This window comes from Anabrus simplex, chromosome 7, assembly GCF_040414725.1.
Source record: "Anabrus simplex isolate iqAnaSimp1 chromosome 7, ASM4041472v1, whole genome shotgun sequence".
Lineage (NCBI taxonomy): Eukaryota > Metazoa > Arthropoda > Insecta > Orthoptera > Tettigoniidae > Anabrus > Anabrus simplex.
The window spans coordinates 53,698,881-53,725,035 of record NC_090271.1 but is presented as its reverse complement, the minus strand read 5'-3'; the positions used below and the strand labels follow the sequence as shown (position 1 = coordinate 53,725,035).

General features: G+C 42.3%; 1 protein-coding gene across 1 annotated transcript in view; it reads left to right on the top strand.

Annotated features, from left to right (window-relative positions):
* The window catches only part of LOC136877231 (uncharacterized), an 88,968-nt gene extending 69,202 nt beyond the window's left edge, over window positions 1-19,766 (top strand). The window contains exons 4-5 of the mRNA XM_067151085.2: window positions 2,180-2,345; window positions 15,370-19,766. Coding sequence (XP_067007186.2) covers window positions 2,180-2,345; window positions 15,370-15,479 — 276 coding nt within the window. The 3' untranslated portion in view covers window positions 15,480-19,766. The remainder of the gene's footprint in view (window positions 1-2,179; window positions 2,346-15,369) is intronic.
* Window positions 19,767-26,155: the final 6,389 nt, after the last annotated feature.

Sequence of the window (26,155 nt, the reverse complement as noted above, 5' to 3'; positions counted from 1 at the left end):
TCAGGTCAACTAGTGTACGGCGAGCCGGAGTCCTCCTTCCGGCCAAGGCTGATGTGCGGCCCACCACCTGCAAACTGCTCGAGGACTGTAAACAATTGTCGCGTCTGCGACGTGCTTCACCACGACTACCCCTCTCATAGTAGCGGGAGAGGTGTATCTCAGGGTACTTGAGGGGTCCGAGCGGCCTCCTCTGGATACAAGCAGCGGCGACACTTCTTACAGTCAAAATTAATCGACAGCTTATGTACTTCTTAAGCTACATAGACATTCCATATCCGCAATTACTACATTTTTGCTCCAATCAACCTTTGGTGGACTTAGAAAAATTTTACTTCCATGAATTAATTTGTGTTTCGCCATTCTACTACTACAAAAAATTCTAAAACTGGACCTAATCTAGTCGCACCCACCTATATCAAACAACTTCTGAGACCTTCGACTACTGAAAAGTTATATTTTTCTCTTCTAAATTCTTCAACTCATCAGAAAAAAACTTGGACTTTGTTTTAAAACAAAAAAAATGTTTTCTCCTGTGTCACCCCTTGGAAGGACTTTGGAGGCGGGGGTGGAGGTCTCTACCGGGCGGTACACATCCACGCCGCTAGTTCAAATATTGCGCCAATTGAATCTCCTCTACAGGAGAAAGCCTGAACTGTAAAAAACTGTATTAACTCAACAGTTTCTCCGAAGATGGCTCTGTGTGAATTTTGATGTCTTTTTGTTTGTAATTGATCAAGAAGTGTGGGCGTTCTCTACCAGATGTCTCTACTAAAAACTATGATTACGAACTCTGGTGCGAAGGAATGAACTTTCTTAAAGAAATTTTGTATTCAAAAGTTGTTGTCTTTACTATATTTTGTTCTTTTATTTTTTGGATTGGCAATATTAATCCTTCCTTCCGCCAGTTTTGAACTTAGCCAATACCAAATTTCTTTAATTAATTTTCAGCCAATCATGTATGTCTTCTTCGATATAGATATGTAGCTCTAAGCTATCCAATAAAGTTGAGGGGGTGTGTCTAATCATTCTTGAAAGGTCTCGAATTTTCCGCGAGGGTATAAAAACTGCTGATTTTCCTGTCTCCTGGCCACTAGTATAACATCTAACTCAGTGTGTGAATATGTAGCAGGGGGCGGGAAGCGCCTCGTTCTTCAGACAGCATATCTTCGACAATGTAATGGCCTTTTAGCATCTTTATTTTTTGCTAGCTCAGCAGTTTAACTCTCGGGGAGGGTTCGAAACCTTTAATATGTGACCTACCACTTTAAAATATAAATTCCTCTTCTGTCTATGTAAAAACTACAAATCTCTTTCACTATAAAGCGGGGATAGAGAGTGCTTTACCCTCTCGAACTCCCCGTCATTTTGAAATTGAGGTGACCACGTTTTTATAACCGTTTCTTCTCTTCCTTAATGTATTAAAGTTTTCTCATACGGGTCACCTCCCTAGCTTGGGACTAGCCCCTGTGTATCGGCCTAGAGCCACTTAGGTTTTAAAAGTGTATTTGGAGTGCAAGTTCACGCCTCCAGTCCTCTCTGTACTTTGGGCCTGTAACTTAACCTGTTGTGTTATTTTCATTGCGAGGGCCCTGTAGGTTGGGTATTATATACCCCTATTTCTTTGTGTGCCTTGAGGGCAGATAGAAGTGAAATTCGTTGTGGCCTTTGATAGGCTTGACTTTGAGAGCGGGTCTGCTCTTTCCTAAATTTGATTTCTCTGTGCCTCTAGGAGGCTTAACATTGTAATTTGGAGCAAGTGTTCCTTGGCATGATGGGGTTTTCAGCCCCTTTGTTCAATTTTGTACCTTGGTAAAGTTGGGCTAATAGCTCAAGGATTGTGATTGTGGGGCTCGAAGCCCAGACCTTGTAATTATCCCCTAACAATTGTAATTTCTTGGTATCTGATTTTGGCTTGTTGTTGGCGTGTTAAGTTTTCAAATTCTATGTTACCATTGTTAAGTTTTAAAAATATAACCTTTGTTGAAATTTTAATTCATCTTTCGAACTTTTGTAGTTGAGACCTATTGCAGCCCGCACCTTCTTTCACCTCTAACTACCACGGAAATCTCCGTAACAATTATTATTATTATTATTATTATTATTATTATTATTATTATTATTATTATTATTATTATTATTATTATTATTATTATTATATTTTGACTCTTGTGTTCCCCAGGACCGCCGGGAGTTCGTATCACCGTGGTTAGTGATGCAGATCGTCGCCTCCTTGTACACAGTCGTTTTCTATTTCTGGGCGGTCGCTTCTGTCCAGGAGCGGAACACTATGGGCCCAGTTACCAAAGCAGTTCCTGAAGCGGCTATCTTCGCAGCGTTCCATATAGGTAAGTCCCTTGAGACGTATTTCGCGTGAAGTTGTCTTCTTTAGTACAACATGGCATTCACCCCATAGGGGATGAGAAGGCAGATTGTGGAAAGTTGTGAGAATTTAACCATTAAACTAGGGATGTCATGTTGGATTCAGGAACTTCAAACTACGACATAAAGTAGTACGTGGAGTACCTGTTTAAATTGCGCCATGTTTTCCAATGTTAACAACACACATACACTTCGTTAAATATCACCTCGGTCCTAGCCGCAGTTCGCATGCGCGTAATGTGGGAAGGGTGAAGCGACAGATAGTCGAGAGTCGCTTAACTCTCAGCATGGATTGGCAACGTTGACCGTGCCGTGTTGTCTAGTCGAAGCCGGTCCTTGTATTCTTTGAAGTAGTTCTCTCTTCTATATTACGCAGTCCAATATATAATATTCAAGTAATTAAAGTGTCCGCCTCTGTGGTGTAGTGGTTAGTTCGATTAGCTGCCACCCCCGAAGCCCCGGGTTCGATTCCTGGCTCTTCCACGAAATTTGAAAAGTGGTACGAGGGCTGGAACGGGGTCCACTCAACCTCGGGAGGTCATCTGAGTAGAGGTCGTTTCGATGCCTAACTCACCCATCCTGGAAGTGGTTTTCCGTGGTTTCCTACTTCTCCTCCAGGCAAATGCCGGGATGGTACCTGACTTAAGGCCACGGTCGCTTCCTTCCCTCTTCCTTGTCTATCCTTTCCAATCTTCCCATCCCCCACAAGGCCCCTGTTCAGCTTAGCAGGTGAGGCCGCCTGAGCGAGGTACTGGTCATCCTCCCCAGTTGTATCCCCGACCCATTCTGAAGCTCCAGGACACTGCCCTTGAGGCGGTAGAGGTGGGATCCCTCACTGAGTCAGAGGTAAAAACCGACCCTTAAAAGTAAACCGATAAAGAAGAAGAAGTATTTAAAGTGATAATGTAAACAATAAACAAATATTTTAATAAATCTATTACAGATAGATGATTAATCCGAAAACCAATGTGAAACAGAAATTCGCTAATTTGCATTGCAAAATCAATATTACTAACATTAAGGCTAACTGTTCACATGTTCTAACTAATGGCCAATTTCTTTGAGTAACTAACTTGGAACGACCACAGTAGAATGGTTGCCGTGTCCGCAAATTAGTTAATTTTAGACCGAAGTTCACCCTAGCAAGTAAATCGCTATAATCTATTATACCATTTATTATTTTGTACAGAAATACTTGCTGATTAACTTCTCTTCGATCAATAAGAGTGGAGAATTTAAATTCCTGGAGTAAGTCTTTATAAGTTACTCTTTGTATAGAGCCAAAATTTTATGACTTTTATAGCAGATATTCTAAGAACTTCTGAAGGTTTTCAATATATTTCTTCTAGGATTCGTAGCACGGATTCAACACAACGCATCCATATTCAAGTTTGCTTTGAACAGATGCATTATAAAGTGTGGTCAAAGTACGTTCATCACCCAGCAAGTGGCTCCGGGGCTTGAGTCACGTAGCTATCCGCCTGCATTCGGGAGGTAGTGGGTTCGAACCCCACTGTTGCCAGTCCTAAAGATGGTTTTCAGTAGTTTCTCATTTTCACACCATGCAAATGCTGGGGCTGTACCTTAATGCAGGGCACGGTCACTTCCTTCCCACTCCCAGCCCTTCCTATCGTATCGTTGCCACAAGAACTATCTGCGTCGGTGCGACGTAAAGCAAATAGCAAAAACAAAAGAAAAAGTACATTAATAATAGGAAACACACATCTTTAAATGCCCTCCGTTAGCATTGAATCCCGGATTGGATAATGCATCCTTGGAATATTGGATGTGCATGCATCAATGCTAACGGAGAGCATTTAAAAGATGCCATTGTAAGAAAGAGTTCCATATGGTATGCTACAACGCTCCATTCCTGCCTGTTTCTCATGATTAATGTACTACGTAGAGTTGTAGAAAATGACTTACAGCATGGAAATAAAGCATCTCCGGACCATTATACATATATTTTCTTCTTGTACGTGTGACAAATGTATCCTGAAAGTTTTGGGTACATTATTGTTACACCCTGTATTCCTGTTAAAATTAAATAGTCGTGCCAGTCCACAATTTTTTTCAGAACCAGTTTTCAAACGCTAGGGTGTATCATCAGTGATTCAAAATGATTTAAAACATGCTAATCTGCATCTCCTTGGCTGAATAGTCAGCATTGAGCCCTGCGGGTCAGAGGGTCCCGGATTCGATTTCCCACCGGGTAAGGGATTTGAATAGCCTTTGCCTTCGATTAATTCTTATGGCTCTGGGAATGGTTGTTTGTGTTTGTCCCAACACTCTCCCCTTCATATTCATCCAACATACAATACTACCAACCACCACAGAAACACTCAATAGTGGTTACATCCCTCCATATAAGGTTGGTGTAAGGAAGGTCGTAAAACAGGGACAAATCCAGATCAGAGTTCGTACCCGCGACCCCACAGGTGTGGGAAGAATGGTTAAAGAGGAAGAAGAAGAAGATGCTAATATATATATATATGTGTGTGCAGTGTCATCAAAATAAAATTCAGCCGAAATGAAATAACCATTATAAGGGCCGGCTGGACATGTAAGAATAACGGCCGAGAGGAATCGTCGTGCTGACCTCATGACACCTCGTAATCTGCAGGCCGACCACATGACACCTCGTAATCTGCAGGCCTTCGGGCTGAGTAGTGGTCGCTTGGTAGGCCAAGGCCCTTCAAGTGCTGTGGTGCCATGGGGGAGGGAGGGGTGCTGGAAATGTAGTTAGAGCTGTTGGACCGGGTGAGTTGGCCGTGAGGTTAGGAGCGCGCGACTGTGAGCTTGCATCCGGGAGATAGTGGGTTTGAATCCCACTGTTGGTAGCCCTGAAGATGGTTTTCCGTGATTTCCCATTTACACACCAGGCAAATGCTGGGTCAGTACCTCAAAGAAGGCTACGGTCACTTCCTTCCAACTCCTAGGCCTTTCCTATCCCATCGTCGCCATAAGACCTATCTGTGTCTGTGCGACGCAAAGCAACTAGAGCTGTTGGACTGGTTCTACGTAGTCCTTCTAATGTTTATTTCATCTCGGCTGTTTTTTATCGTGAGGACTCACCTATGTAGATTAGCTTGTTTTAAATAATATGTTCAAGCTGCAGCAGGAGTATCTGATGATTTCCGCATCACTATAGGAGTCCTTCAAGGCTGTGCCTTATCACCGCTGTTGTTCATTCTTGTGATGGACACTGTTACATCATCAGACCTGCACAAGCCACTTATCTATGCTGATGATATCATGTTGGCTGCTGAGAATAAGCTTAATCTCCAGCGCCAAACAGAAAAGTGGAACAACCAACTAGCGCAATATGACCTGCGCCTCAACAAAGGAAGACAGAATACATGACTTTAGATCCTCGGGAAGTGGGAACCATCCAAGTCGACGGTGAAGATCTACCACGAGTACAGAAATTTAAATATCTTGGCTCCACAATCTCTGACGATGGCGGACTTACTGACGAGGTCAACACGAGGATACACGCAACTTGGCTGAAGTGGCGAATGACGACGGGCGTCACTTGTGACCGTCGAATGAAGGACAATCTGAAATCTAAGATCTACCGGACTGTTATCCGTTCTGTCGCTCTCTACGGCACCGAGTGATGGCCAGCTACAAAGGAGGTAGAACGTCGACCAAGCGTCATGGAGACGAAGATGGTTAGGCGGACATCTGGCATCACTAGACTGGATCATATTCCAAACGACGATATTAGAAAACGTTTTGGAGCTGTACCGGTCCAGAAGAAAATGTAGGAGGACCGTCTGCTCTGGTTTGGGCATGTGCTGCGTACAGAAGACAATACATTGGCAAAGTCAATTTATACATTGGAAGTCGCTGGAAAGAGACCCAAGGGACAACCAAGACAGCGATGGACCGATACAATGCACAACGATCTGAAAGCTGTAAGACTACATCCAGGCATGGCCCGAGACCGAATTAAATGGAGACAACGAATCCACACAGCGGACCCTGCCAAGAGGTGGGACAAACTATAAAGAAGATATATTTTATAATCACTGATGATGGATCCTTGTGTCTGATAACCGTTTAACAACCTGTATAGTCATGTACTCCACACTCAGTAGGTGACGGTCACTTCACGGCCTATTACTTTCGAGGTCGTCAATACTAACTGCCTACGCCTGCTCATATTTTTATTATTAAATAATTTCATTATATCATGTTTTAAGATCAGTCTTACGTTGTCACTTTATATGTGTATCAAAGACTTTAATCCGTGTTCTGTTGAATACAGCGTGTGTCATAATTAACCGGCGAAATAATCACGGATAATCTTCGTGTTATGTTAAGAACGATGGTGGCAATCGGATTTGCGGAGAAAATTATGTTTTCTAGACAATGAGGTACTTTGTTCCTTCCGGGTGCGCGATTCAAATTGACGAACTCGTCGTATTTGCTATGCCACCGCACGAGCCGTTGCCATGCTACATGGAAGACAAGGGGAGGAAGGGGAAGTGAGGTGTATGATGGAGACAGAGAAAATGCTCCGTGCATAGGGACAAGTTTCCCCGCTCGACTCGCACAGAATTGTCCTTGTCTCTTGCAGGCAATATCCACAGTTCGTTTATTAAACAGCCGTGACTGCACACAAAGTACAAGAACACACTCTAATTAGGACACTCTTGTCAGTCAAGGAATGCAACAGATCGTTCATCCTCTCGTCTGTTGGTCGCAGTAACGTTCTTTATTATTTAACATGCTCAAAGATGCAACGCTGCCGCCGCACGATTGTCTATTCCTTCACTCACAGCATTGTAAATGTAATGAAAAACAATATGCACAGTAGTTTGATTAGAGGGTTATGTAGTGCATACATATCTACGAAATGTCACTGTAATATTTGTCCCAAATGGAACATAATAATTCCTTTTACACAAATGAAGTGAAAAATTTGCGTTAAATTAAGAAATACCGTCGTTACAAGAAATATCTAGGGAAATATGTACACGTACTTACGGGCTGGAGACAGGACTCCCTTATGTTGTATTCCGCTGCTCGTGCCGTCTTTTGTTTCTTTCTTGAAGTCCAGGGCTAGCACCGACGAAAGGGAGTGCTATGTTCGTGAATTCTCATTATCTTTGTCAATATGACTAGCGCGGGCAGTTCAAACAGCAAAATAGCATGATCCCTGGACCAATATATATATTACTTTTTTGTTGAAAGGAAAATAGAATGATCCTTGGACCAATAAATATATCATTTAATGAATGAGCAACGGCACAAAACGAATGAACAACATGAAGAAAACGACATCTAATTAATGCAAACAACTTCAATGAGCAAAGACATCACACACGAAAGTGTTAGACAAACAAAACACATTCGGAAGCGCTGCGACGTAGCAGAAAAAAATAGTTGAAAGGTAGTAAACTATGTATCCATATCATTCTCTGCAAGTAAAATATTTCGTACTATTTCTTAATTTACAGCAGATTTTCGACTTTATTTGTGTAAAAGCAATTATTATGCTCCACTTGGAACAAATATTACAGTGACTTCATAGATATATATGCGCTACATAACCGATTAGAGTTCATGTTCAATATGCCCTCCTCCTACTTCGATGCACAGTTCACAACGGTGTAGCAGTGACCCTTGCACTCTGTTCAAGATGTGTCGCGCATTACCTCTGTCTCCTGTTTCCCCCTCCCTTCCCCTTCCCCTTCCCCCCTGACGCACACTAACGGAGAGCGTCTGGCCACGGCCTTCGTGATGTACAGGCCGTACTGTAGCTCCGATGACGTCATGCAAAGAGGCGAACTGTTTCCTCCGTCTCACCCGAGCAATGCAAGGACATGATACCTCTGTACCTTGTAGTTACGAAATATTCACACATATTGTATTAATATAACAGGAGAGATCATCAATACCTGTAATCGCATGTAATTTTAGGAAAAGTAGGTTTGAAGAGTTATCCACGCGGCCAAAGATTGAGGTTTTTACTCGTAAATATATCCAACAATTAATTATTGTGCACTAATAAAAGTATGGAGATATATCTCTAGAAAGCCATAAATACAGTAGCTTTCTTGGTTTTCCTTGACAGTACTGGCACTATCCTCCGAAGACTTTCTTAACACCGTTTCTTCCTCACAAACATTTGCATAATTTTTTGGTTAGGAATAGCCTATGTTTTCCCAAGTATTAATGCACTGACCAGGAAGATCCGTTAGTTATATCCCACATTCGCGGATATTGTCGAGAATAATTCCTTAATTATTAAGTTGCATTGCTTCTAACAACTAAATGTTATCTACCAGCAGTAGTTTAATTTTAACATTTTAAAATGTATGCGTAAAATGCTAAAATCGTTTAACAGAATGTTAGTTTTATAAACTGCATTTAGTTCTACATTTAAAGATTTCACTCGCATTAATTTTGGGGAGAAAATGCATCGCGTACTCAACATTATTAACCCAAGAAATAACCATATGAAGGTTCACTCAGTTACTGGCCATTTATATTACTTTTATGCTTGTTCTGTATCAAAAATGAAACGACCTGCTACAAATCTATGCAACAAGGAAATCGAAAGCAAACTCACCCTCAGCTGGGGAAATTGAGTAAAACATACTGTACTCCTGTATTCTTCGTAACAGGTATATTTTCGGTCGGAATTTTCGTTTTTCATAAAGGTATCCTGCTCTCATACGAAGAAAATGAAAATATTATTGTATATTTACTTGTATAGTTGCATTTTTAGCCGTGGTACGCACATGTTCTTAGCATTGTTGTACCTGTGAACTTTTCTCACTGCATTTAAACTCGCAACACCTTATATTTCCACAAAAACGTGCTGGATGATAACAGTTCAATGAATAAATTCCACGAGAAGTATCATGTCTCTTGAATTTACATTACTCATCACGTGAAGTTAACATACCAAACCTAAACTACGAGGTCTCATTATCTTAATAACTGCTGTTTACCTAATTCCTGATGTGATAAATTTAGAGAACAGACATGCAGTATACTTAAATATAAAGTTCTGTCTTTCAACAGTCACAATTATCCAAAGAATGCTCCCAATACTTATGCATTATACTCACAAGGGGGCATTCCATACTCATCACCACCGATTTCGTTCAAATTTATATAACATGCAGAGCTTGGCTAGAAATGAAAGTACCCGAAGTGGGAACTCCAAATGGCCAATCGTATAGAAAATCAAAATAAAAATGTTGACGCGGCTCTCGCACCGCATAAGCCACTTACGTTACTGCGGACGCCGAGCATTACTTGGCAGAGCGGTAAGAGCTCGCACTGGTAATTCGATGGTCGTGGGTTCGACTCCCCGTGAGGAGACGTTTTTATTCAACTTTTATATTATTCATTTTCCGACTAATCAAAGAGGTGAATAATTCATTTTATTTATTTATACGCAAAAGGCATAGAAAAGGTAAAAAATTGGTATTTCATTGTCAGACTTTTTTCTTCCTGCGCCAAGAATCTGTTGTTTGTGTACAGTCGCCAGGAGCAACCTTCACTTGTCAGGTACCGGGCGAGTTGGCCGTGCGCGTAGAGGCGCGCGGCTGTGAGCTTGCATCCGGGAGATAGTAGGTTCGAATCCCACTATCGGCAGCCCTGAAAATGGTTTTCCTTGGTTTCCCATTTTCACACCAGGCAAATGCTGGGGCTGTACCTTAATTAAGGCCACGGCCGCTTCCTTCCAACTCCTAGGCCTTTCCTATCCCATCGTCGCCATAAGACCTATCTGTGTCGGCGCGACGTAAAGCCTCTAGCGTAGCACTTGTCAGGTAAAAACGAATCTTACAGTGAAACGACTATTCACGTTTACGGCACATTCCCCAAGGAAGGGAGATAGCCAATAAAGGAGAAAGAAGAAGAATTTCTGTTTGAATACGTCGGGAATGTTCGCAACTCCAAATTTTCAACAATTGTGCGCTAATTAAAAAAATGACGTCCTATATGTCTTTTGCATATAAATAAATAAAATAAATTCATCACCATCATCATCATCCGTTTACCCTCCAGGTTCGGTTTTTCCCTCGGACTCAGCGAGGGATCCCACCTCTACCGCCTCAAGGGCAGTGTCCTGGAGCTTCAGACTCTTGGTCGGGAGATACAACTGGGGAGAATGACCAGTACCTCGCTCAGGCGGCCGCACCTGCTATGCTGAACAGGGGCCTTGCGGGAGGGATGGGAAGATTGGAAGGGATAGACAAGGAAGAGGGAAGGAAGCGGCCGTGGCCTTATGTTAGGTACAATCCCGGCATTCGCCTGGAGGAGAAGTGGGAAACCACGGAAAACCACTTCCAGGATGGCTGAGGTGGGAATCGAGCCCACCTCTACTCAGTTGACCTCCCGAGGCTGAGTGGACCCCGTTCCAGCCCTCATACCACTTTCAAATTTCGTGGCAGAGCCGGGAATCGAACCCGGACCTCCGGGGGTGGCAGCTAATCACGCTAACCACTACACCACAGAGGCGGACATAAATTCAAATAAATGAATAATATAAAATTTGAGAAAAACATACTCGACACGGGGAATCGAACCCAGTACCATCGCATCACTACTCCAGGCTCTTACCCCTACGCCAACTTGTGGGCATCGTGCGCACTAACGTAAGTGGCCTATACGGTGCGAGAACCGCGTCAAAATTTTATTTTTATTTTTAGTTTCTATACTCTTGGCCATCTGGAGTTTCCATTTTGGGTACTTTAATTTCTAGCCAAGCCCTGCATGTTCTATAAATTTGAGCGAAATCGGTGGTGACGAGTAGGGAATGTCCCCTTGTCAGAAGAACAACTCGTAACATTCGCTTAGCTCGCCTCAATCGATCAGCTGATAGGCTTGGCGCGTTTTCCACAGCACGGCTTGTACATTACAAAGGCAGTGATGTGGCTATCTGGCATAGCAAATACGGTAAGTTCGCCCGTTTGAATCTCACCTAACAAAGTACCTCATTGTCTGGAACACAATAATTTTCTCCGCCAATCCAATTGGCACCATCGTTCTTAGCATAGCACGAAGAGCATCTCTTAATTTTTTTTTTTTTTGTCGGTATAGTCATAGTAATAGCTGTATATTCGAATTTGACAAATCAGTAAATTAGTCCATTATGTTACCTGGTGAGGTAAAGTAAAATTCTTGGTAAGCCGTTGAGAAATCACGCACCATGAAGGAGTTGTCAGGTGACTGTAATGTTATGTACAATATGAACCAGATGGTTGCTGATATAAGGGCACTGACTCAACAAAGTATCCACGTTTGTCTCTCCTAGGTTCGTGGACACACAGGGTCTACCTGAAATGAAAAGGAAGTTTTCGAAGCAAAACAAGATGCAAAATCTACGTTGGAAGTTTTGTACATCGATGTTCTTGAAGAGGAAGATTAAAGAATATACTACTTCTCAGTGGAATGATGTCTGGACCGCTACTTCGAAAGGATCCGTTGCAAGAGAATGATTTTTCCCCCTGAAATCCAGCATCGACTCCAGTGTAAAAATCGTATACCGAACGTTGTGCTTACTCAGTTCCTATCTGGCCACGATAAATTTAAGTCATACTTCGAGCGATTTAGATCATCTCAAACTGTGCATCATCTTCTATTTGACTGTCTTGCTTTTGGAAGAGCAAGATTTACTCTAGGATGCCATTTAAACTCGTGCACCGGGCGAGTTGGCCGTGCGCGTAGAGGCGCGCGGCTGTGAGCTTGCATCCGGGAGATAGTAGGTTCGAATCCCACTATCGGCAGCCCTGAAAATGGTTTTCCGTGGTTTCCCATTTTCACACCAGGCAAATGCTGGGGCTGTACCTAAATTAAGGCCACGGCCGCTTCCTTCCAACTCCTAGGCCTATCCTATCCCATCGTCGCCATAAGACCTATCTGTGTCGGTGCGACGTAAAGCCCCTAGCAAAAAAAAAAAAAATAAAAATAAACTCGTGCAATAATGAACTGGCTAAACCTCTGTACTATATCTTTAAAAGGCAGTGCTGTTGTTCTCATTTTCACACATTCACTCATCACGTCTTCAGTAAGCTTTCATGATAACACTCTATGTGTGTAAATAATCTATTGTCGGATTTGTTAATCTATAACCCTAATATTATTTTTCTTCTTAATCTGTTTACCCTTCAGGGTTGGTTTCTCCCTTGGACTCAGCGAGGAATCCCATCTCTACCGCCTCAAGGGCAGTGTCCTGGAGCTTTAGACTTTGGGTCGGGGGATACAACTGGGGAGAATGACCGGTACCTCGCCCAGGCGGCCGCACCTGCTATGCTGAACAGGGGCCTTGTGGAGGGATGGGAAGATTGGATGGGACAGGCAAGGAAGAAGGAAGGAAGCGGCCGTGGCCTTAATTTAGGTACCATCCCGGCATTTGCCTGGAGGAGAAGTGGGAAACCACGGAAAACCACTTCCAGGATGGTTGAGATGGGAATCGAACCCACCTCTACTCAGTTGACCACCCGAGGCTGAGTGAACCCCGTTCCAGCCCTCATACCACTTTTCAAATTTGGTGGCAGAGCCGGGAATCGAACCCGGACCTCCGGGGGTGGCAGTTAATCACGCTAACCACTACACCACAGAGGCGGACTAACCCTAATATACCATGTAAAATACGGTTCCTTTCTGTATAGGAAATTGAATCATTCAGTAACGTTAATGTATTCCAGGTAAGTAATTACTGATCACAGCATAAGTACAACAGGATAGTTTATTGTGGAAACTGAACTTTTTCAACAATTGGATTCACCGTCTCCTCACCCAATTGGATGTCTAACAATTCTGATGATTATTGTTGTGGTATGAAATGCTCTACTATTCTTTACAGGTGACTCGTTTTCATTTTATGCTCCTTGTAATTTGGAAGTTAATTTCACTGTTTGTCAGTAGGCTTTTCAACAATGTCATAAAATTTATTGTTTTTGTAACGTTTTTATGAAACAGAAGCTTCGCATTTACAGTAAACTTGAATATATCTCTCTCATCGTTCCCTTATTTCTGAAGATCGTGATCTCCGAGGAGGCTATTGGTAAGTTGTTTCCATCTCTAGTGGTCCTCGGCCAGACGTGCTGCACCAAAGACGTTCAAAGATGTTCCACCATCGTGTGGGAAATTGTCAACGTTCTCTCTTGCCGGAATATTTTCCAAGAATGATAAGTTTTTCTATGCTGTCATTCCCACGTCGCGTAGTGCGTCCAAAGAACTGTAAACTCTTTATTTACATATTGATGATAAACTAATTCTGTGGTTGAGCTGGTTTGTAATGGAATCATTGGCGCGATATGCTGTCCAAGGCATGCGTAACATTCTTCGCCAGTACCACATTTCAAAAGAATCGATTTTCTCCAGATCTGTAGTACAAGGAGTCTACGTCTCGTCTCAATAGTGGAAAACTGAAAATACCAGACTGGATACTACACTCATTTTCAATGGTAACGAGAGAGTGATCCTGCCATAAGTGGGACTAATTCGTCATTACATTGTTGGCCATAGCTGATCTTCTCTTAATGTCAGGAGCCAGCTACCTGAAGTGGAAATGACTCCGCCAATGTATAGAATTTCTGACACGTTTTCCAATTCCTTGAAGATGGCTGTGCTGGTTAATTTCTCGGCTCTATCAGCAATCATTATTTTGGTCTCCTTCCTGTTAATAATGTAGCACTGACATTTTTACACGAGAAATGAGCTCTGTAATTCCTTCTTACCACTGGCAATGAGTGCAGTATCGTCTGTATAACGGAGGTTGGATATTTTCTTACTACCAGCAGAAAATCTGCTCTATTTACGTACTCGCCATAGCTATTGAAGAGCATGTGTGACAGTATACAGCGCTGCCGGACCCCTTTCTGGCTCTTAAAATTCCTAGACAGTTTGACATTTATTTTAACCCATTCCAGTCTGGACCTTAATATCCCTAACAAACGTTCTGGACTGGGCATTTTTAAGGATCCTTAAAACTTTATATCTCTGTACCTTTAGGAGATATTGGCATGATTCTTTTTCCTTTGTGCTTGTTTGAGCATCTAATTTTCAAAAGCGCTCTTTGTATCATGTCAACTATCACTTGAGATTTTAAAATTGTTTATATATTATACCATGTTTTGCGAATGGAGGAAAAGTCTGAGGGATAACTAAGCAAGTACAGTTTTCTGAAATACAATTATATTTACCCTATTTTGCTAATACAAAATGTGCATTGCAATTACAAAACAACAAAAATAATGAGTACGATATAAAAACAATAATTTTTCAATAATAATAATAATTACAATAACGAAAATGGGAGCTCTTACGAAATTTTATTTTAATTGATAAATTTTGTTAAAACTTACTCAAATGTAAAATTATTGTTCCATTTACCACAAAATACTTCTGAGGAAGAGAAAATAAGTCTTCTAAACAGACAACTTTACGAATATGTACACAATCTTACGTATTCACGCAAATATGAAATACGTGGGAACATGCGCTAGGCCGTAAAACGATCACCAATCATAGTGCAATACAAGAAGTTGTTTCGAATTCATATGTCAATAATATGTTCATTTGCGCAGAAACTTATAATATAATCACAAAATATCGAAAATATCACTTTCGTCAAGCACATGTTCGCCACGAGAAGCCATGTCTTAGAGCTCACTGAGTGACAACATCTACTGATGCATGCAGTTCAAAAATAACGTAAATTCTCTGACTTAGACATATAATACTGCCATCTGCTTAAATACTCTCGTAACTAATACATGAAGAAACACGATGTAACCACCAGAATGCGTGCATAGCTCGTTCTCGATTTTTAGCGAACTGTCAAACCTTACTACGGGCTATGCCCGCAGCGCGGCCTGAACGTAATTTTGGCCGCTTAGACCGTAAAGAGTTAACTACAGCTGAGTTGACTTCATAGAAATTCCTTATCAGCCAAACTTGTATATAATGTTTGTATAATTTTCTTTTGCTCATCACAACAAACATTTTTCTTTTCAGTTGCCATGCTCGGGTGCATCGTTGTCGTGCACAAGCAGTACCAAGGGATGGTGACTAAGAGTCTCCTCAAGTACAGCAAACAGGTGAGCAGCGAGTATGAGCAGGTTTAGGAGCAGCGCTGCTGATGCCCATACAAGGAACAAGATCTTCAAACACCAAGCTTTCCACTGCAAGAAAACGGGGGATAGTGTGTAATTATTTCAAATTTGTTAGCAAAGTGAATTGATCATCTTTTTACGACTGACTGTACTCATTCACTATCATAGTATCAGTTTATTGTCCTGTATGATATTCGGACTGAAATTCTGTATTATCAGATCAGAATTGGCCTGACAACTTTTAACCTGCTTCGCAAGATCCTATTCTCTCAATATCTATCTGTGTATCCTAGACTGCTGGTAAATGATGTCCATATGATTTGTATTACGTGATGTACACTGTACAAAATACAGGATATCCATAAAAAACTCAGGGGTTTTGATGTTATTTTCATGAAATCAAAAATTAAGGATAATGTGTTACACATGGTTTGAAAGGTAATATTGTCAAGTTTTTTAAATTCAGTGCTGTTCAATGCGTGCCCCATTTATGGCACGACTTGCGAGCCATACCAAGAAATCGGCATGAAATACAAACACACCGTGGGTTTCAGACTGTGTTACCTTAGCGTGCTTGCTATGGCGGGATCCTGGCAGTTTGGAAGTCCGTGTTCGTATCACTCCACTGGTGAAATTGCTTTCCTTCGATCTTAAGCCTCGAGCAGATTTAGCAATACAAAGCCCATTTGAATTCGTCCCCGGAGTGATCTAATTGGTTAAATTCAGCAGCTGATAAAATTACAATGGCGCTAGATATCAAATTATTTTTTCAAATTATTTGTCACCCGGTTTACGTTGTTTCCGACCACCTTGCACAGTATATGCATATAAAGGCAGATATGTGTGTGTTAAGTGCTCAGACCGGAGGCTGGTTTGATCCTGAACAGTTCCACCATCAGCTATCATAGGTGGCCTAGGTGTCACTGAAGAGGTGTACTAGGTAAATGGGAAGTGAGATAGTTTCCCGTTGCTTTCCTCACTGAGCCAGAAGTTGCTATTACTTATCAGTCTCCCAAGCCCACTAAAATGAGCAATATTTTCACACCATCCATGACAGGGACTGGCTGCATAAGGAATGGCATTACTAGCATCACTCATACCTCGGTCAATTTCATATTGGCAAATCCAAGGGTGAGACTGAGACAGGTTAATAAAAGTAACAAAATTGCTCTAGCCCATACCAAAAGGCATAGTGCACTGAGAACACTAGCAAAGGCAGATATCAATGATATGATATGAAGTAAAGGCAGATATGAATGAAAATGACAACGCTGTAAAGAGTGTGACTGATTGATGAGTGAATTTACAAAAATTACGATGAAAGACATCAGACCCATGGTAACAGAGGGAGGAGTGTGTGTGCGTTTGTGTGTGTGTGTGTGTGTTTCTGTGTGAGAGAGAGAGAGAGAGAGAGAGAGAGAGAGAATGGTGGTGGTGAATATTGTTTCAAGAGAAGATACATCTGGGCAACCGTCTATTAAATCTTACCAGAGGAAAAATGGAAAGAGATCCGACACTTCGAAAAATGAATGTATAGGTCACACAAAAAACCAGGGCCAGGAAGGGCCTGAAAAGACTCCCTAGGCTGAGAATGATCTAATATCGTCGGGGTCGGAAGAGAACGAGAGTTCACCAAGGGAGATCGGATAGGTTAAATGAGAGTGAGGAGCCTGGTACAATTAATTTCAAGCAATGCCAGGACTCAGCAAAGGTCCCCGTAATCACCGAACCGCGCTTACAATTTTAGAACCCCTGGGGACCGTTTAAGTCGCCTATTACGACTGGCAGGGGATACCGTGTGTGTTATTCTACCATCCCCACATGCAGGGAGACAGAGAGAGAGAGAGAGAGAAAACGCTGATCTGAAAACAATGTTGCAGCCACCGCGCTCTGAAGTGAGAGTCTTAAGTACTCTGGGTATATTCCCCTGAGGGTAAAATGTCGATTCTCTACTTAATGATAAGTTGTCTAAGACGAAAACTATGTAAGATTTAATTATTTGCATTAATCCCCGAAAGATTTTCAGAAAAATACGGTTCACATAATATTGTAGTTGTCAATTTCTTGTTATTAAAATCTTGAAAACCTTTACATATTTTGGAAGTGTAAGTGAAAAATATTTTTATCCACCCGATGGCATTGATAAGGCCAGCAATGAAATTTTAATCGACGATGAGAGTTGTTATTGCCTTCCTTCCTTGCTCCGAAGCAAAGATCATCAATCAACAGAAGGAGAATGTCGTTCCAACATGTCGTGTGCCATGCACTAAATTAAATTTTTAAGAAAAAAATTTAATATTCTGAATATCATATTCCAGATATGAAGCCTACCCTCAAAGAAAGTTGTATATCACACTTTACTGGAATGAAAGAAAAACAGGTATTCCTTCTTTATATAATGGAAATCTGGGTTTAATTATTTCTGAAAATAAAAATTACGCTTTATCCTTATTAGTTAAATAATATACTGCGTTTGCCTGTAAATGGCATCATAGAAGGATTGCAGTGAAAAAAGTGCAAACTCTCTGGAAGAAAGTTGTATATAACCAGATAGTTAGATCATTGGATATCACATCATGAGTTCTGCAGTACTTTCGTGTTTTAAATACATGACAAATCAAAATATACATTGTTCCGTAAAAAAAAACTGTATAAGGAAAGGAACATGTGTACTGTTGCAACTCAAATAGCCCCAAAATTCAGGCACAATACTCCTTTTAAAAACAACCCTTAGGATTTCACAGCCAGGCCTAAAAGGAAACAAACAGTTCAGTAATGAACTAGTTTATTGAATAGTAAACGTATTGTCTGACGTATTGTTATGGAAAGAACGTTACGCGAACACAGTCCTTAAACAACTTGATATGCAACGTTCTTCCCTGATCTGTGTTGGACGTTTCGTTCTTTCCACTACACGCCCTGATGTTGATATATAGCTTCTTCCGCTTGTGTACATTGTCCTTCCAATTCATATGATTAATCTTTCTCTTCCTGGTAACACACTCATATTACTGACGTCGGCCATGTTCTTGCAGGGAAACCAATTTTCAAACAAAAATGTCTCTCATTTGTTTGAATGTAGAGTAACCTCCCGGTGCCAAGATATTCCTTAGATGATCATCATCATCATCATCATCATCATCATCTGTTTACCCTCCAGGTTCGGTTTTTCCCTCGGACTTAGCGAGGGATCCCACCTCTACCGCCTCAAGGGCAGTGTCCTGGAGCTTCAGACTCTTGGTCGGGGGATACAACTGGAGAGTATGACCAGTACTTCGCCCAGGCGGCCTCAACCGCTATGCTGAACAGGGGCCTTGTGGAGGGATGGGAAGATTGGATGGGACAGGCAAGGAAGAGGGAAGGAAGCGGCCGTGGCCTTAAGTTAGGTACCATCCCGGCATTTGCTTGGAGGAGAAGTGGGAAACCACGGAAAACCACTTCGAGGATGGCTGAGGTGGGAATCGAACCCACCTCTACTCAGTTGACCTCCCGAGGCTGAGTGGACCCCGTTCCAGCCCTCGTACCACTTTTCAAACTTCGTGGCAGAGCCGGGAATCGAACCCGGACCTCCGGGGGTGGCAGCTAATCACGCTAACCACCACACCACAGAGGCGGACTTCCTTAGATGATATACAACCTTATTCCAAGAAAATATCAACTTGTCCTTCTTTGAGGGCAGGCTTCATATCTACAGTATGAAATTTATTTTTAAAAAAGGAACTGTATAGCATGTTTACTATAGTTGGGGACAAATCATGACGACCTCGCCTCACACCACTACTTTCCAGCGGCAGCTCGGTGTCTATTAGCGGCTTATAGGATTTACTACCTCTACTGCAGCCAGATTTGCCAAATCGGCTACTGCACTCTACAGGAAGAAAGGGTAAATACTACAGAGGAAGAAAGTGGTTTGGCAGCCTCTCCAAAACAAACAAGGATCACTCAGAACTCGTTAACTCAGCAGGGTGTTGGGTGTGATTGACTACTGGCTTCCTGCTCGCTTCTAGGAACTGAGGGCGTCATGTTTTGTCCCCAACTATACCTAACATCTTCTTCATTCAGGATATGTTTTACATTGTAATACAGGTTAATATCAATTATCAAAACTTATTTGTTCCTGTACCATCTAATTCCATTATTATACATTTATTATGTCATAAATGACTTATTTGCGCTGTGAAGTGAGATGTAAATATACTTCTTTACCAGGTGCCTGTATTTCATTTCCCATTGTTCATAATCGAAAAATATTACTTACCTTCAATCTGTTTCTGCAGTCTTGTAATAAAATCTGGGTGTGACTTCCTTTCCTTCTCGATGTTTGTTCTGTCTTGTATTTCTTACACTGCTCCTGAGGCAGCTCTCTAGTTAGGTCTACACGAATGGAGTACAGCAGCCATCTTGCATAGCAGCCCTTGCCGCACTTCCCGAAAGTTAGGCTGATAAAACTAATAGATCATAAGTTACAAGTTATGAGCCTCTAAAAAGCTCTGTAGAGTTCGGCCTATAAGAACAATATATATCACCATTAGCCCCTGGCCCAGCTCCTTAAAGTTAGTCTCATATAACCAACGTATAGCGGCCATCTTGCCTCGGGGGCCCTAGCACTAAGTAGTTAGGCGCGACCGCCATCTTGCACATTAGCCCCTGGGGGTAGAAGCCCTATTTCTAGAATTCTTAAAATTTAAACAACCTACAGTTTATTACCTAACGTGAAAATACATCTCCTATCGACTGATAATGATTTCTTGTGTTGGTACTGCACATGGCATGAAATGCTTGTATTCATTGTTGATAAATCAGCAGCCAGATAATAGAAGACACCGGCTGCCTGACTTATAGCCCTCTAAAAAGGAAGACTGAAAGCAGAAAGACGTGGCAAGCTGCTGCCAATCTATCTGCGGGCTGATGACGAGAGAAGAATCAATAAAGAATGAACACACAGGTCCACCAAACTACGGGGATGCTGATGTCGGCGTTTTACCAGCTGTTCCTACATGTCCAATAGATTTTCAATGGGGTTCAAGTCAGGTGACTTTGCAGGCCAATCGATATGTAATAAGGTGGGAGATTGTTCACAAAACCAGTCACATATGCTTCCAGCCCGATGAACTTGGCTGTTGCCATCTTGAAATATCGGGATATCAGTAGCAGACTCATCATACAGATGTTAACTGAAAGGTAACATCTGATCATCCAGAATGTTTAAATAAATATGCTGGTTCATGCTAGTAGTCACCTCAATAAGCGGGTCCAATCCATTTATTTTAGTGCATTTATTTTAATTCCATGTGGCTAAACCACCATATTGAATACCAATCATAGGATATCCGACTTGCTATAGTTAATAGAATTTTCCAGTATAACAGGTCCAATTACCTGGGTAGGTTAAACAAAGCGATAAGCTCACCGGACAAAAGTCATCAGCCCTGGATGAATCATTGCAAGCATCATTTAATACCGTGTAACTCCGTCTCTGAACTCGATAACTGCCTAGATTCGTTTAGTACTGTAAGTGAGTCCACGAGGTTGTGCAGGTGCATCGCATCCAGGTTAAGTCACTCGCTGAGGATCCGGCTCCATGGCTAAATGGTTAGCGTGTTGGCATTTGGTCACGGGGGTCCCGGGTTCGATTTCCGGTAGGGTCGGGAATTTTAACCATCATTGTTTAATTTCGCTGGCACGAGGACTGGGTGTATGTGTCGTCTTCATCATCATTTCATCTTCATCACGACGCGCAGGTCGCCTGCTGGAGTCAAATCAAAAGACCTGCCTCTGGCGAGCCGAGGATGTCCTCGGACACTCCCGACACTAAAAGCCATACGCCATTTCATTTCACTCGCTGAGGATTTGATCACTCAATTTCACCAAATTATGGGAATGCTGATGTCGGCGTTTTATCCACTATTCCAACATGTCCCGTAGATGTTCAATGGGGTTCAAGTCAGGTGAATTTGCAGGTCAATTTATATGTAATAGGATGGGAAAGTGTTCATAAAACCAGTCACATACGCGTCCAGCCCGACGAACTTGGCAGTTGTCATCTTGAAAATTCGGTGTATCAATAGCATATTCATCATGTAGATGTTGACTGAAAGGCAACACCTGGTCATCCAGAATGTTTAAACAAACATGCTGGTTCATCTTAGTGGTCACTTCAGTAAGCGGGCCCAATCCATGATACGAAAAACACCCCCAACACATCACAGACGCACATCCAGCTTGAACCTGACCTTGCACACATCCAGAATGAAATGCTTCATTTGGCTTTCGGTGCAGTCCACGGCGTGCGTCATAGGAATACAGGCTAAAACGTGATTCGTCAGACCACATTACGTTCCGCCAGTCAGCTACTGTTCACGTTCGATGATTTCTAGCCCATTGAAAACGTGCAGTTTTATATGACTGTGTGAGCAATGGCCTCTTGCGAGGTGACCGACTACAAAATAATATCCATGTTCTCTCACTAACAGGTTGGAACTGACCTTCGTTCACTGACTGCAGCAATTCCTGTCGATTTTAGAAAAGATTTTGATTCACAAGTGGTGAAACGCGTCTCCAGTCCCTCTCAGTTGGGAGGTTGTCGATGACAGCTGTCAAAAAGCACGTGGCTTTGTTTACAAATCAAATCTCGCGCCAAAATTCAAATTTCCCGCGGGAGGCGGAGGCCTCTCCCGAGAGCCGGAGGCGGAGGCGGAGGCCGAACTGTCCTATTATACTACTCATGGTCGCGTGTAGTTGAAAAGTCCGCTGCAAAACACCAAAATATCCAGCAACTTCACGTACCATATGTCCATGGGCACGCCCAAACACGATTGCCCCTATTTGCCGCTCTGTCACATCCTTTCATCTACCCTTGTTGTCGTACACTGTCCGCTTGAAACATTAATGTCTCACTGATCGCTACTGACTTATGCTCACATAGAGGAAGTACGCGTGCGATTGAGTACGACATTCGTTCGCTGCGCAATCTGTACAAACTTAACGATCCATCTTTTCCTGCGCACTGGTGTGACTAATTTTTTTTTTTTCCCGTGAGCTTATAAATATGATTAGAAAACGTTGGAGGTGTGACGAAGTTTATATTCATAAACAACACACAAGGTAAAGAGTATTATTATGTTGAACCCTACCGATTTCGAACCCAGGACCAATTTAAGAAGCATATTGCGCTCACATTGCATTCCTCAGGTCACGAACTAGTAATTCACAGTGGGGACAGGTTTAGTTTCCTGAGCGTGTGAGCAAAGGAAGGTGAGAGGCACTCTCTCATAGCGACACAAGGAAGGCGGGCGTCGGAAGACGATATGAAGCATTTCAAATATTTAAAGCATGAACATTTTGTCCCACCAACTTCAAAGCCATAAACCACCCACTTCCGGGCAATAAACTGTGTTGAAATACGCGATAACTGGCCTATTAGATGGAATTAAAGGAAATGGGTAGTCAATACTGTTGACAAGTAAATTATGGACCAATGTCACACCATATTGTGTGGTAATTGTGTAATCTAGATATATAAAATATGAGTTTTGTCTGTACATGGCCCCGAATTAAAAAAGAATGGTTCTTCTGAATCGGTCGTGTCCGCAGTAACAAGGAAATGCACTATTTAATTTTCCGTAATTTCTGTCTGTCTGTCTGTCTGTCTGTCTGTCTGTCTGTCTGTCTGTCTGTCTGTCTGTCTGTCTGTCTGTCTGTCTGTCTGTCTGTCTGTCTGTCTGTCTGTCTGTCTGTTTGTACGCGCATCACGAGAAAACGGCTGAAGAAAATTTAATGAAAATCGGTATGTAACGTCGAGGGATAACGGACTACAGCCTACGCTGTAAATAACTTTATTCAACGTGATTGAAATGGTAGTTTATGGGAAGGTACCTAAAATTTAATTTTTAATTACCGTACCTAAGTTATTGGTCCTATCGAAAAGTACTACAGTACATAACAAAAGTTATAGAGAATACAATTTCTGATCATTTATGTATTATTCATTTTTACCGTACCGACTATGATAACAGAGTTATTCACGAATTTGAATTTTTTTTGCTAAGTCCTTAACGGCGCCGAGTCACGAGAAAATGGGTAAACAGAATTTAATGAAAATCGGTATGTAAAGTCGGGGAATAAGGAACTACAGTCTATGCTATCAATAATGTTTTAAGACGCCCTATTACACAGTTCAAAATCTTAGAGGAACATGCATTTGAACGTATGCCATGCTCCACAACGCAATGCCTCATACCCAGGTATATTACCAACTAAAATTTTATTCCTTACCGTTGAAGTATACAAAAGAACATAGATGGATTTGCGTTAATTTTCAGAACACAAACGGAAATGTAAAATAGGGGCGAAAAGGGTCCTCCAGGGTGAATTTTTATCACAGTTGGAGAGCTTCAGTATGGTGTATGTCCCACACATGCTCGATGTGATTAAGGTTAGGACTCACTGCTGGCCATTCCATCTCTTGAATGTCCAGTTCTCGCAAGACAGCTCTGGTGATGCGCGCTTAATGAACCATGGCATTGACGTGCATGAGTACGAATTCAGGGTCAACACCGTATGTAGCAACCAACACATGCAGTAGTAGTATCTGCTCGATGTACCCCGCAGCGGTAAGATTACGACGGACGACAAGATCCGTACGGCCATCAATACTGATGCCACCCCACACTATCACAGAACCTTGTCCAAATCGGTCGCCTTCCTGGACAACATTTGACATGTACTGTACTGCTCACCACGGCGTCTCCATACACGTTGACGTCCATCACGCTGTGTCCGGGGAAATCTGGACTCGCCTTTGAACAACACAGATCTCCTTTGGCGAAGTTGCCAGTTGACGTGGGTACGGGCCAACAGAAGGCGAGCTGTGCGACGTTGCTGCGTTAAATGGGGCACTCGAACAGGACGTCTGGGTCGTAAGGACACTTCTCTTAACCTGTTCCTTACTGTCTGGTCAAACACCGTGACTCCAGTGACCCTTCTGAGGTCTTGTTGCAGTTCTCTGGCAGTTGCTGAACGACGCCGCAACGCACAGATGGTCAGATATCGGTCATCGTTGTGGGTTGTCATGCGTCCACGACCTTGTCCAACCCTCCTTGTGAACTGGCCTGTCTCACTGTAGCGATTCCACAAGCGTTGAATAAATGACGGAGAGAGATATCGTTATCCACAGCAACACGAGGAAAAATCCATCCTTCCTGGATCAAAGTGACGGCCCTTGCGACTTGAACCTCCTTAAGATGTGCTGGTTTACGTACAACGTGCTCAAATGACCGTAATAGTCTGTGTACCTCACAACGACACACGGACGCACCGCTATTCACTTTCTTTTGAGGGGTCACCTGACAGTTTAATGCATGGCTATGCCTACAGATGGAGTATAACATCGATTTGACATATTCTGAATAGCTGAGGTCTCAAGGTATGCTGTACGACCATTGGAACCCCATCTACCAAATTAACGTTCACATACCAGACGTTAGAAAACATGTTCCCTAATTTTCTTGAACTGTATATCAAAGAGTCGAAAGAAAACTAAATGTGGAGGCCTACAATATAGAAAGCTCACAAAATTGATCAACAGCAACATTACATTGACCATTGTTTGTTGTGATGTGCTTTGTGTATTCTATTGCCACTCATCTCCGATAGATGGGATTACTGCTGCGTACCGAGTATAACAGCCTGCCTGAATATTGGCGGGAAGTAACTTTGAATTAGATCTCTCTCTTCTGCAGCATGTCATTCGTCTGGTTCATAAATTTTCTGATTCTACCGGTACGTAACGCACTGGTTCATTATAGCATTCCAGCTATTCAATCCCTACTCTGAGGTTCTGATTGGAATGAGCATTGTGCACATTTAATGGAATAATGGCAGAGGTGTGGTCACGGCTTTCTGCGGCCTGATCATTCCAGCACTGGAACTTTGGACTGTTAGATCGGCACCGTAGGACTGTTCTTTAAAGGTGAGAAAATGTGCGGTTTTTCATTTTGTTGAGTATTTTTAATCCCTACATCCTACTGACGTCATTGTAATGACCTGTGTTGATTTCAGTTGGGAAAACCACAGAGACAGTCTTTCTGAGAATTCCGTAGTGAAGCACGGGTACATCAGCTAGGTTATAATATACGGGAAAGTCGTTAAAAACAGCAGGGCTGAATGAAATAAATGAAGACAAAACGACTCTAATACGAGGGTCATTCCATAAGTCATGACAACGATGGTATATCTTGTAATAATGCTACAACATAGGAATTTCATGATGTGCATTTAACCGGTAAGGCAGTGTGTATCTGAATGCCAACCTAAAATAGGGCTCCGGAACAGGAAGGCACGGTAAAAGTTGAAATGAAACACACGCATTGGAACTCTGTGTAAATGTATTGTGCACGAGTACAAATGAATCAAAATCAAACTCAAACTCAACTACGGTCTTTCAAAATTGTCCTCCCAGTGCATCCACATTGCTTTGCCAACGATGGGGAAGACGGTGAATGCCATTGGCATTGCCATCAGTGAGTGCCACCGGTCGCCGATATGCCGCTATGATATCCGCCCTGTTTTCAAAGCGCCTCCCACGTAATGGTTTTAGGGGGCCGATGACCTAGCTGTTAGGCCCCTTTAAACAACAATCATCATCACGCAATGGTTTCTTCAGTTCTAGAATGAGGTTGAAGTCGCAT